This window comes from Notothenia rossii, assembly GCF_949606895.1.
Source record: "Notothenia rossii genome assembly, chromosome: 9".
In the NCBI taxonomy this organism is placed as follows: domain Eukaryota; kingdom Metazoa; phylum Chordata; class Actinopteri; order Perciformes; family Nototheniidae; genus Notothenia; species Notothenia rossii.
The window spans coordinates 82386198-82399128 of NC_136907.1; the positions used below are offsets into that span (position 1 = coordinate 82386198).

At 48.7% G+C, this 12931-nt stretch overlaps 1 protein-coding gene across 15 annotated transcripts in view; it reads right to left on the reverse strand.

Annotated features, from left to right (window-relative positions):
- LOC307018348 (E3 ubiquitin-protein ligase RNF31) overlaps positions 1 to 12931 on the reverse strand; it is a 41034-nt gene that overhangs the window by 14943 nt on the left and 13160 nt on the right. For all 15 annotated transcript variants that reach the window (XR_013802417.1, XR_013802418.1, XM_079648569.1 and 12 more), the window contains 6 exons: positions 9484 to 9653; positions 7915 to 8030; positions 5842 to 5909; positions 5672 to 5749; positions 2210 to 2349; positions 1672 to 1851 (listed from right to left, as the gene is read on the reverse strand). Coding sequence is in view for 13 of the 15 variants with exons in the window: in XM_079648569.1 (XP_079504695.1) it covers positions 1672 to 1851; positions 2210 to 2349; positions 5672 to 5749; positions 5842 to 5909; positions 7915 to 8030; positions 9484 to 9653 (752 nt within the window). In the remaining 2 variants the exon portion in view is untranslated. The remainder of the gene's footprint in view (positions 1 to 1671; positions 1852 to 2209; positions 2350 to 5671; positions 5750 to 5841; positions 5910 to 7914; positions 8031 to 9483; positions 9654 to 12931) is intronic.

The following is a 12931-nucleotide window of genomic DNA, read 5'->3' on the forward strand; positions in this document are numbered from 1 at the left end:
TCATCGAGTGCCGCCGAAGGACTGTTCCAATGTCCAGCATACTTGGAATTCTACCGAGGCCGGCATCCTTCCTAGCGAGAAATTTCTAGGCTGCACATTTGTAGACTCCGCGGTCTTAAAATCCCCACAATGTTTTGCGCATGGACCAATTTCCAAATGTTTGGCGTAAATCGCGCTACATTTAAGACGGGGCCTCTCATATGACGCACACCTGTACACCTGTTAGCCTGTTAGCCTGCTCCACCATTCTTCGTTTTCCGAGGCTAGGAAGGATTATTGCCTGACTCTGAAGGACCTGACTCGGAAGACATGTGCTACCAAGGAAGCGTCCTCGAAATTGAGAAACACCCAGAGACTGTTGTCTTCTGTCAGTGAGAGTTATTTAAAATATCCTCAAATCAATTGTTACTGTCTTATGCCATTATGTATTCATTTAACAAAAATCAAAACAATTCTGACTTCTTCTCAAAATTCTGACTTTTTTCAAAATTCTGACTTTTTTCTCAAAACTTAGACTTTTTTTTTCAAACTTCAGACTTTTTTCTCTGATTGGCTGTAGAACCTGATCACCTGTAGCTGAGCGAGAGCTCTGATTGGCTGTGAACCTGATCACCTGTAGCTGAGTGTGGGCTCTGATTGGCTGTAGAACCTGATCACTTGTAGCTGAGGGTGGGCTCTGATTGGCTGTAGACCTGATCACCTGTAGCTGAGTGTGGGCTCTGATTGGCTGTAGAACCTGATCACTTGTAGCTGAGGGTGGGCTCTGATTGGCTGTAGACCTGATCACCTGTAGCTGAGCGAGAGCTCTCATTGGCTGTGAACCTGATCACCTGTAGCTGAGTGTGGGCTCTGATTGGCTGTAGAACCTGATCACCTGTAGCTGAGGGTGGGCTCTGATTGGCTGTAGAACCTGATCACCTGTAGCTGAGCGAGAGCTCTGATTGGCTGTGAACCTGATCACCTGTAGCTGAGGGTGGGCTCTGATTGGCTGTGAACCTGATCACCTGTAGCTGAGGGTGGGCTCTGATTGGCTGTAGAACCTGATCACTTGTAGCTGCTGAGGGTGGTGTCTGATTGGCTGTAGAACCTGATCAATTGTAGCTGAGGGTGGGCTCTGATTGGCTGTAGAACCTGATCCTGTAGCTGAGGGTGGGCTCTGATTGGCTGTAGAACCTGATCACCTGTAGCTGAGGGTAGACCTGATCACCTGTAGCTGAGCGAGAGCTCTCATTGGCTGTGAACCTGATCACCTGTAGCTGAGTGTGGGCTCTGATTGGCTGTAGAACCTGATCACCTGTAGCTGAGGGTGGGCTCTGATTGGCTGTAGAACCTGATCACCTGTAGCTGAGGGTGGGCTCTGATTGGCTGTAGAACCTGATCACCTGTAGTTGAGGGTGGGCTCTGATTGGCTGTGAACCTGATCACCTGTAGCTGAGCGAGGGCTCTGATTGGCTGTGAACCTGATCACCTGTAGCTGAGGGTGGGCTCTGATTGGCTGTGAACCTGATCACCTGTAGCTGAGCGAGGGCTCTGATTGGCTGTAGAACCTGATCACCAGTAGAACGTGGGCTCTGATTGGATGTGATCTGATCACCTGTAGCTGAGTGAGGGCTCTGATTGGCTGTGAACCTGATCACCTGTAGAGTGTGGGCTCTGATTGGATGGTCTCACCTTGCTGAAGGTCACATGCTCCTGACAGAGGGGGCAGCAGTGAGTCAGGAACCTGAGGGCTGATGGGTAATCTGGGCTGAGCTGCACCGCCTCCAACACGTCAGCTGGTCTGAAGCCCCTCCCCTCTTTCAACAGAGACAGGAAGGTGGTCTTCTGGTCCGGAGGAAGACCTGCTGCCATCTGAGGAGGAAGAACCAGACCTGAGACCTGCAGGACTACAGAGACCAGCAGGACTACAGATAATTGCAGTACTACAGAGACCAGCAGGACTACAAAAACCTGCAGGACTACAGAAACCTGCAGGACTACAAAAACCTGCAGGACTACAGCGACCAGCAGGACTACAGAAACCTGCAGGACTACAGAGACCAGCAGGACTACAGAAACCTGCAGGACTACAGAGACCAGCAGGACTACAGAGACCAGCAGGACTACGGAAACCTGCAGGACTACAGAGACCAGCAGGACTACAGAAACCTGTTGAACTACAGAGACCTGAGTCTTGATCTAATTGAGTTGGAACAGAGGTCCTCCTCACCTGGATGTGGTCCGCTCCAGCTGGAAGCAGGTCTACAGATTCGGAGGTGTGGATGTTTGCTCCTGATTGGCTGGTCCGTACAGGTGAGCCTACCTGCTGAGGGTCCAGACTCAGGGCCTCCAGCCCCCTGCAGAGAGGGTCTGCAGACACACAGAGTGTACAGGTGAGTCTAACTGCTGAGGGTCCAGACTCAGGGCATGCAGCCCCCTGCTGAGAGTCTACCTGCTGAGAGTCTACCTGCTGAGGGGACTGCAGACACAGAGTGTACAGGTCTCTGTGGTGGTCTCTGAAGGAGGGGCAGCTTGGGTTCTGCTGCTATCTCTCTTGAGGAGGAGCAGCTTGGGTTCTGCTGCTATCTCTCTGAAGGAGGGGCAGCTTGGGTTCTGCTGCTATCTCTCTGAAGGAGGGGCAGCTTGGGTTCTGCTGCTATCTCTCTGAAGGAGGGGCAGCTTGGGTTCTGCTGCTATCTCTCTGAAGGAGGGGCAGCTTGGGTTCTGCTGCTATCTCTCTGAAGGGGGGGCAGCTTGGGTTCTGCTGCTATTTCTCTGAAGGAGGGGCAGCTTGGGTTCTGCTGCTATCTCTCTGAAGGAGGGGCAGCTTGGGTTCTGCTGCTATTTCTCTGAAGGAGGGGCAGCTTGGGTTCTGCTGCTATCTCTCTGAAGGAGGGGCAGCTTGGGTTCTGCTGCTATTTCTCTGAAGGAGGGGCAGCTTGGGTTCTGCTGCTATCTCTCTGAAGGAGGGGCAGCTTGGGTTCTGCTGCTATTTCTCTTAAGGGGGGGCAGCTTGGGTTCTGCTGCTATCTCTCTTAAGGGGGGGCAGCTTGGGTTCTGCTGCTATCTCTCTGAAGGAGGGGCAGCTTGGGTTCTGCTGCTATCTCTCTGAAGGAGGGGCAGCTTGGGTTCTGCTGCTATTTCTCTTAAGGGGGGGCAGCTTGGGTTCTGCTGCTATCTCTCTTAAGGGGGGGCAGCTTGGGTTCTGCTGCTATCTCTCTGAAGGAGGGGCAGCTTGGGTTCTGCTGCTATCTCTCTGAAGGAGGGGCAGCTTGGGTTCTGCTGCTATCTCTCTGAAGGAGGGGCAGCTTGGGTTCTGCTGCTATCTCTCTGAAGGAGGGGCAGCTTGGGTTCTGCTGCTATCTCTCTGAAGGAGGGGCAGCTTGGGTTCTGCTGCTATCTCTTTTAAGGGGGGGCAGCTTGGGTTCTGCTGCTATCTCTCTGAAGGAGGGGCAGCTTGGGTTATGCTGCTATCTCTCTGAAGGAGGGGCAGCTTGGGTTCTGCTGCTATCTCTCTGAAGGAGGGGCAGCTTGGGTTATGCTGCTATCTCTTTTAAGGGGGGGCAGCTTGGGTTATGCTGCTATCTCTCTGAAGGAGGGGCAGCTTGGGTTATGCTGATATCTCTCTGAAGGAGGGGCAGCTTGGGTTCTGCTGCTATCTCTTTTAAGGGGGGGCAGCTTGGGTTATGCTGCTATCTCTCTGAAGGAGGGGCAGCTTGGGTTATGCTGCTATCTCTCTGAAGGAGGGGCAGCTTGGGTTCTGCTGCTATCTCTTTTAAGGGGGGGCAGCTTGGGTTATGCTGCTATCTCTCTGAAGGAGGGGCAGCTTGGGTTATGCTGCTATCTCTCTGAAGGAGGGGCAGCTTGGGTTCTGCTGCTATCTCTCTTGAGGAGGGGCAGCTTGGGCGCATTGTTGTTGCAGCTTATGACCGAGCACAAGCTGCCATGAGAGAGTTTATTGTTCAGGGACATCTAGAGGCCCTTCTTTTATCTGGAACGTAGGTTCCCTGGTGTACATTCTTTCCTATGGTGAAGCTCTAGTTAGATTCAGGGTCCATATTAGTTGAGTTTCTCTATTGAAGAATGTTGATGATTATGCTCCGAACTAGTTCAAACCTGGAGCAGCAGGAGGCTTCTTCAGAATTGATGTGGCGTCTCTACCGTGTGGTCAGAATGTGACCCGTGACATGTTTTGTGAATTCTCCGGCCGAAGCTCCAAATAAAGCATCAGTGTTTCCATCACAGCCACTTCCATTCACGACCGGTGTTCCCCAGGGCTCTGTCCTGGGGCCTCTTCTTTTTACCAACTATTTACTTCCTCTTGGCAATATCTTCCGTAAACACAACATCCACTTTCATTGCTACGCGGATGACACCCAGCTCTACTTGTCCTCCAAACCAACCTCCATCCTCCCTGTCTGACTGCTTACAGGACATCAAATCCTGGTTTTCCTCTAACTTTCTCAAACTTCACAACTACAAAACCGAGGTTCTCCTCATTGGCACAAAATCCACCCTAACCAAACCTGACAGTTTTTCATTACAATAGACAACTCTTCAGTCTCCCCCTCCCCTCAGGTTAAGAGTCTGGGTGTCATCCTGGACAGCACACTTTCATTCAAATCTCATATCAGTCATATCACTCGGTCTGCCTATTTCCATCTACGCAACATCAACCCCCTCCGCCCGTCCCTTAACCCTAAGACCACCGCCATTCTTGTTCACACCCTGGTCACTTCCCGCATTGACTACTTCAACTCCCTTCTCTTTGGTCTCCCTCTCAAATCCATCCACAGACTTCAACTGGTCCAGAACTCTGCCGCCCGCATCATCACCAGAACCCCCTCCATTAACCCCCTCACTCCTGTTCTTCAGCAGCTTCACTGGCTCCCCGTCAAATCCATAACCTCGCTCCTCTGTACCTCTCCGACCTCCTGCACATCAACACACCCATCCGCACACTCAGATCTTCTGCTTCCCTCCACCTCACTGCACCCCCCTTCCGTTTAACCACCATGGGGTCTAGAGCCTTCAGCCGCTCTGCACCTCGCCTCTGGAACTCCCTCCCACCTGACATCCGCAACACTGACTCTCTCCCCATTTTCAAATCACGCCTCAAAACATATCTCTTCACACTCGCATATCCACCCTGATCATTGTCCATCACACATCCTCTGTTTTATTGATTTGGTTATTTGATTGATTGATATACTGCATTGTCTTGTTTATATTTCTTATGCTGGTGTTATCTATTGTGTATGTTGTTTTGTGTGTGTTTGTACGGCGACCTTGAGAGCCTTGAAAGGCGCCTATATAAAATAAATGAATTATTATTATTATTATTATTATTATTAAAGCTCCAGCTCTCCTCGTGTCTCTCTGAGTCCTGACTCCCATTGCTTCAGAAGTTTCCCCCACAAGAACTAAGGTTCAAAAGAGGGGGTTAGGGATTGTGGGTCCTGAAGCTGCCAGGGGTTCTCCCAACGACACAGGGTTTCTCCTCCAGGTTTAGATACTGCTACTCTGGGGTCTCACCAGCCCACCAACACCTACTGCACTACACACTGCGTGGATATGGTGAAGGTCGGACACGCTTTAGTGCCTGAAAGAAGTGATACAACGAGGCCACGCTGTTAGCTGCCCCCTAAGCAGATTACGGTGATCTTGCGTGTAGATTTTTCCTGTTTCTCACCTGAGGGGGCGGGGCAACTGAAGTCTATGCCCTGCAGCTCCTCGGCGTACGACTTCCTGCTCTGCTCCCATTGGCTACCTGCAACAGAGGGGGAGGGGCTTCTCAGTAGCATCAGCATGCTAAAAGGCTACCAGGCTAAAAGCTAGCTCTGCTCGAGAACAGGAAGTTACCTTTCTGAGCGGATAAGTGAGGGGGGGTTATGACGAGGAGGGTTCTCTGTGGAGAGATGGGGCGGGGTCTGTGGGGCGAGGAAATAAAGACACCTGTTTATATCAAGTTATCACCTGTTTATATCAAGTTATCACCTGTAACATCCCATTATCACCTGTCCAGTGTTTTCCCCAGGATGGAGTCATAGCAGCGGTGCTAAGGCACGTGGGCCCAGCATAATGTGAGCGCGGAGCGCGTGGATTTTTTTAGTGCATGCGAAGTGCGCCCCGCCAATTTGTTTCTATGTGTCAGCACAAGAAAGGCTCTTGAGGCCTAGCACCAGGGCCGGTTCTAGACAATTTGCTGCCCTAGGCGAGATTTTATAAAGAATAAATGAAAAGTCTCTACAAAAGACAAAGACATTACAAAAACAGAAACTTATTGACATAGACAATATATGTAAAAATGGCTTCAAATATATTCAGTATTGTATGAACATGTTTGAATTGGGGGGTGGACGTCACATCCTCTAGGGGGGTCCGGGGGTATGCGCCCCCGGGAAAATATTTTTTTGAACATTTTACAGTAAAATGCTTCAATCTGGTGCACTTTGAGCACACACTTACTAGAGACCTGATCTAGAAAAGATCGGTTTACATTTTAATAATCAAATAAGTATGTGAACATAAACAATAACCTACCATAGCCAATAACAAATACATGTAGCTTGTTTTATTTTTGTTGTTCATTCATATCTTATTTTACCTAGTTAACATTTATTTATGCATAATTTTGTATCTCTCCAACTTTAAACGATATTTTTGGTTAAGTATACATTGGAATGATTTCAAACCTGTTTTTATTCATCCTAATAATTATAAAGGAGTGCCTTGGAAATATGTGTTTACATAATTTGTGGTCAAAACATTTGAGACCCACTGAGATAACTTAGACTAAAGTGAACTATCTAAATACTCAGAGAGTCCTTAACCTCACTGAGCCTCTCAGTCTGACAGGAGAGCTCTCCTCTACCCTGGTTGTAGAAACATCTACTTCTTATATCCGTTAGCGCAGCTAGCACCAGATGCTAATAACAACAGCGCCGGTACTGGTGCGCCCTCTCCCTTGCTCGCTCTCTCGCTACCACGCTCGCACTTTGGCTGTGAGCTGCGGGCGCCTGATAAGCCAACATCCCCCACTTACAGCGCCCACCGTACAGGGCAAATTAAACGTGTAACCGGGGTGAAAAGGGTGCTACATTTACTTAATTATGGATGTTGTTACATCAAGGCCGAATATTTGGATGAGCGCCAACGGTCAAAAATGTTTTTTCCCTCCCAGAGCTAAAATCGGCCCTGCCAGTACATACAGTGGCAATGTCTCAAGATTTCGCAAAAATACACCTTTATTGAACATACAGTAACACAAATTCTACAACTGTACAAATCCACATAACAAACAATCAAAAATGAAAAAGGGTCGCCACTTATTATTATTTTAATCTGAAAGAAAATGGCGGCGCTGTGCCGCCGTTATTTGTATATAGGGGAAAACACTGCTTTAACATCCCATTACAGACAGCAGCTCCTAGCTCTCTGAGTGTTTGTCAGTGTTTTTAATGTATGTTCGTCTAGTTCAACACCCCGGACCGATAGTACAGTACGGTCGTCAGTTTTATTTTTTGTGTTGTTTTTTACATGTTAGGCGCGTTCACACCGCAGTAATTTTCCCACTTTAGTTCCGATATAGTTCCGAAATGTTGTGTTCACACTAAAAAAATCCGGACCAAAAATGGGTTCATGAGAAAAGGGGATAAAAAGGTTCCTATTTCTGATTGGCTGGGCGGATTGCAAACCACGAACTAAAGAGAATTAACCTTTGTGGGAAAAAGTACTGCGGTGTGAAAGCGCCTATTAATTGTTGTGTTGTTATTTAGGTCTTAATGTGTGCACATGTAAAAATGTGTCTTTGATTGTGTATATATAGGATATATACATTTGCACACATATTTTTATATAAATTGTATTTCAATCTCTCACACACAAACTGAACGATTGACAATAAAGTTGACTTTGACTTTGATTGATTATCACCTGTTTACATCAGCAGCAGGGGGCGGGGCTTGTACAGGACACCTGGCATAAAGGGGTGTGTCCTTCTGGAAGGCCTGCCTCATCTCTGACATCAGCAGTGATAAGCTGGACACGCCCTAACAGGAAGTGACAACATAATGACATCAACTTATTTTGGGACGAGCAGAGAAATTCTTCTGTTGTTCTTTAGATCTGTGATCTTGTCTATTCTGCAGCAACACTACCTGGTACAAATGTTTGTCAGCAACTTTAAAATCAAAACTACTCAACTTGTTAAAAATCTGCTCAAAGACTGTTGGTCCACCTGACAGAGACTCTATGACTCATCATAACAACCTAGTGAGGCTGTCCCACAACATCATCTCTGACCCAAACCATGTTCTGAACAGTGAGTATGAACTGCTACCATCTAATGGAGATACAGGGTCCCACCATTCAATAAGGTCAGACTGAAGCATCCTTTGTGCATCAGTCAATCCTCACAGTAAATACAGAGCTGATCAGATGCACGCTGAAGGTTCTTTGAGCAGCTCTTCTCTCACTGATTGTGCTGTTATGTTAAATGTTTGTTGTTTGTGTTTCATGTATTGTGTCTGGATACTTGTCTGTTGATGTTGGACATGGAGCTGCTGTGACGCAAGTCACATTTCAGACTTGATCTGACAGATAAAGTAATATCGTATATCGTATCGTATCGTTCATTACTTCATATAAAAAGCAACTCAGTGGGTCAGGTGGTCTTTCCCAGGTCAGGTGGTCTTACCCGGGTCAGGTGGTCTTTCCTGGGTCAGGTGGTTTTACCTGGGTTAGGTGGACTTTCCTGGGTCAGGTAGTTTTACCTGGGTTAGGTGGTCTTTCCTGGCTCAGGTGGTTTTACCTGGCTCAGGTGGTCTTTCCTGGCTCAGGTGGTCTTACCTGGGTCAGGTGATCTCAGTGGGTGAGGTGATATTTCCCAAGTCAGGTGGTCTTACCTGGGTCAGGTGTTCTTTACTGGGTGAGGTGGTTTTACCTGGGTCAGGTGGTCTTACCTGGGTCAGGTGGTCTCAGTATGTCAGGTGGTTTTACCTGGGTCAGGTGGTCTTATCTGGGTCAGGTGGTCTCAGTGGGTCAGGTAGTCTTTCCCAGGTCAGGTGGTCTTACCTAGGTCAGGTAGCCTCAGTGGGTCAGGTGGTCTTACCTGGTTCAGGTGATCTCAGTGGGTGAGGTGGTATTTCCCAAGTCATGTGGTCTTACCTGGGTCAGGTGGTCTTTCCTGGGTGAGGTGGTTTTACCTGGGTCATGTGGACTTTCCTGGGTGAGGTGGTTTTACCTGGGTGAGGTGGTTTTACCTGGGTCAGGTGGTCTTACCTGGGTCAGGTGGTCTCAGTATGTCAGGTGGTTTTACCTGGGTTAGGTGGTCTCAGTGGGTCAAGTAGTCTTTCCCAGGTCAGGTGGTCTTACCTAGGTCAAGTGGCCTCAGTCGGTCAGGTGGTCTTACCTGGGTCAGGTGGTCTCAGTGGGTCAGGTGGTCTCAGTGGGTCAGGTGGTCTTACCAGGGTCAGGTGGTCTCAGTGGGCCAGGTGGTCTTACCTGGGTCCAGCTGCTCAGGACCGGCAGACGGATGTTTCCGGAAACTTCATCCACGCAGCAGCACATTGGGTTGATCACCATGGAGACGGAGGGGCAGACGAGACAGCGGGGGGGCGACAGAGGGTGGGTCTCATGCAGCCAGATGCACACTGGGAAATTATACCCACTTCCTGTGAACACATGAGCCCTCTGTGAACACATGAACCTACACATGAACACTGTGGAAAAATGAACCCACTGTGAACACATGAACCCACTGTGAACACAAGAACCCCCTTTGAAATCATGAACCCACTGTGAACACATGAACCCACTGTGAACACATGAACCCACTGTGAACACAAGAACCCCCTTTGAAAACATGAACCCACTGTGAACACATGAACCCACTGTGAACACATGAACCCACTGTGAACACATGAACCCCCTGTGAACACATGAACCCCCTGTGAACAAACAAACCCTCTGTGAACACACAATCCCACTGTGAACACATGAACCCTCTGTGAACACATGAACCCCCTGTGAACACATGAACCCTCTGTGAACACATGAACCCCCTGTGAACACATGAACCAACTGTGAACAAACAAACCCTCTGTGAACACACAATCCCACTGTGAACACATGAACCCTCTGTGAACACATGAACCCCCTGTGAACACATGAACCCCCTGTGAACACATGAACCCCCTGTGAACACACGAACCCCCTGTGAACACATGAACCCCCTGTGAACACATGAACCCCCTGTGAACAAACAAACCCTCTGTGAACACACAATCCCCCTGTGAACACATGAACCCTCTGTGAACACATGAACCCCCTGTGAACACATGAACCCCCTGTGAACACACGAACCCCCTGTGAACACATGAACCCCCTGTGAACACATGAACCCCCTGTGAACACATGAATGACCTGTGAACACATGAACCCCCTGTGAACAAACAAACTCCCTGTGAACACATGAACCCCCTGTGAACAAACAAACTCCCTGTGAACACATGAACCCCCTGTGAACACATGAACCCCCTGTGAACACACAAATCCCCTCGTGAACATACGAACCCCCTCGTGAACACATGCACCCACTGTGAACACATGAACCACCTGTGAACAAATGAACCCTCTGTGAACACATGAACTCCCTGTGAACAAACAAACCCCCTGTGAACACATGAACTCCCTGTGAACACACAAACCCCCTGTGAACACATGAACTCCCTGTGAAAACACGAACCCCCTGTGAACACATGAACTCTGTGTGACGACATGAACTCCCTGTGGACACATGAACTCCCTGTGAACACACGAACCCCCTGTGAACACATGAACTCTGTGTGACGACATGAACTCCCTGTGGATACATGAACTCCCTGTGAACACACGAACCCCCTGTGAACACATGAACTCTGTGTGAACACATGAACCCCCTGTGAACACATGAACCCCCTGTGAACACATGAATGACCTGTGAACACATGAACCCCCTGTGAACAAACAAACTCCCTGTGAACACATGAACCCCCTGTGAACAAACAAACTCCCTGTGAACACACAAACCCCCTGTGAACACATGAACCCCCTGTGAACACATGAACCCCCTGTGAACACACAAATCCCCTCGTGAACATACGAACCCCCTCGTGAACACATGCACCCACTGTGAACACATGAACCACCTGTGAACAAATGAACCCTCTGTGAACACATGAACTCCCTGTGAACAAACAAACCCCCTGTGAACACATGAACTCCCTGTGAACACACAAACCCCCTGTGAACACATGAACTCCCTGTGAACACACGAACCCCCTGTGAACACATGAACTCTGTGTGACGACATGAACTCCCTGTGGACACATGAACTCCCTGTGAACACACGAACCCCCTGTGAACACATGAACTCTGTGTGACGACATGAACTCCCTGTGGATACATGAACTCCCTGTGAACACACGAACCCCCTGTGAACACATGAACTCTGTGTGAACACATGAACTCCCTGTGAACACATGAACTCCCTGTGAACACACAAACTCCCTGTGAACACATGAACTCCCTGTGAACACACAAACTCCCTGTGAACACATTAACTCCCTGTGAACACACAAACCCTCTGTGAACACATGAACTCCCTGTCAACACACAAACTCCCTGTGAACACATGAACTCCCTGTGAACACATGAACTCCCTGTGAACACACAAACTCCCTGTGAACACACGAACCCCCTGTGAACACATGAACTCTGTGTGACGACATGAACTCCCTGTGGACACATGAACTCCCTTTGAACACACAAACCCCCTGTGAACACACAAACTCTGTGTGAACACATTAACTCCCTGTGAACACACGAACCCCCTGTGAACACATGAACTCCCTGTGAACACATAAACCCCCTGAGAACACACAAACTCCCTGTGAACACATGAACACCCTGTGAACACACAAACCCCCTGTGAACACATGAACTCTCTGTGCACACATGAACTCCCTGTGAACACATGAACTCCCTGTGAACACAAAATCCCTCTGTGAACACATGAACTCTCTGTGAACACATGAACTCCCTGTGAACACATGAACCCCCTGTGAACACACAAACCCCCTGTGAACACATGAACTCCCTGTGAACACACAAACCCCCTGTGCACACATGAACTCCCTGTGAACACATGAACTCCCTGTGAACACACAAACTCCCTGTGAACACATAAACTCCCTGTGCACACATGAACTCCCTGTGAACACACAAACTCCCTGTGAACACATGAACTCCCTGTGAACACATAAACTCCCTGTGAACACATGAACTCCCTGTGAACACATGAACTCCCTGTGAACACAAAAACCCTCTGTGAACACATGAACTCTCTGTGAACACATGAACTCCCTGTGAACACACAAACTCCCTGTGAACACATGAACTCCCTGTGAACACACAAACTCCCTGTGAACACACGAACCCCCTGTGAACACATGAACTCCCTGTGGACACATGAACTCCCTGTGAACACACGAACCCCCTGTGAACACATGAACTCTGTGTGAACACATGAACTCCCTGTGAACACACGAACCCCCTGTGAACACATGAACTCTGTGTGAACACATTAACTCCCTGTGAACACACGAACCCCCTGTGAACACATGAACTCCCTGTGAACACACAAACTACATGTGAACACATGAACTCCCTGTGAACACATGAACTCCCTATGAATACACGAACCCCCTGTGAACACACGATCCCCCTGTGAACACATGAACTCCCTATGAACACATGAACTCCCTGTGAACACACAAACTCCGTGTGAATACATGAACTCCCTGTGAACACATGAACTCCATGTGAACACATGAACTCCCTGTGAACACATGAACTCCGTGTGAACACATGAACTCCCTGTGAACACACGAACCCCCTGTGAACACATGAA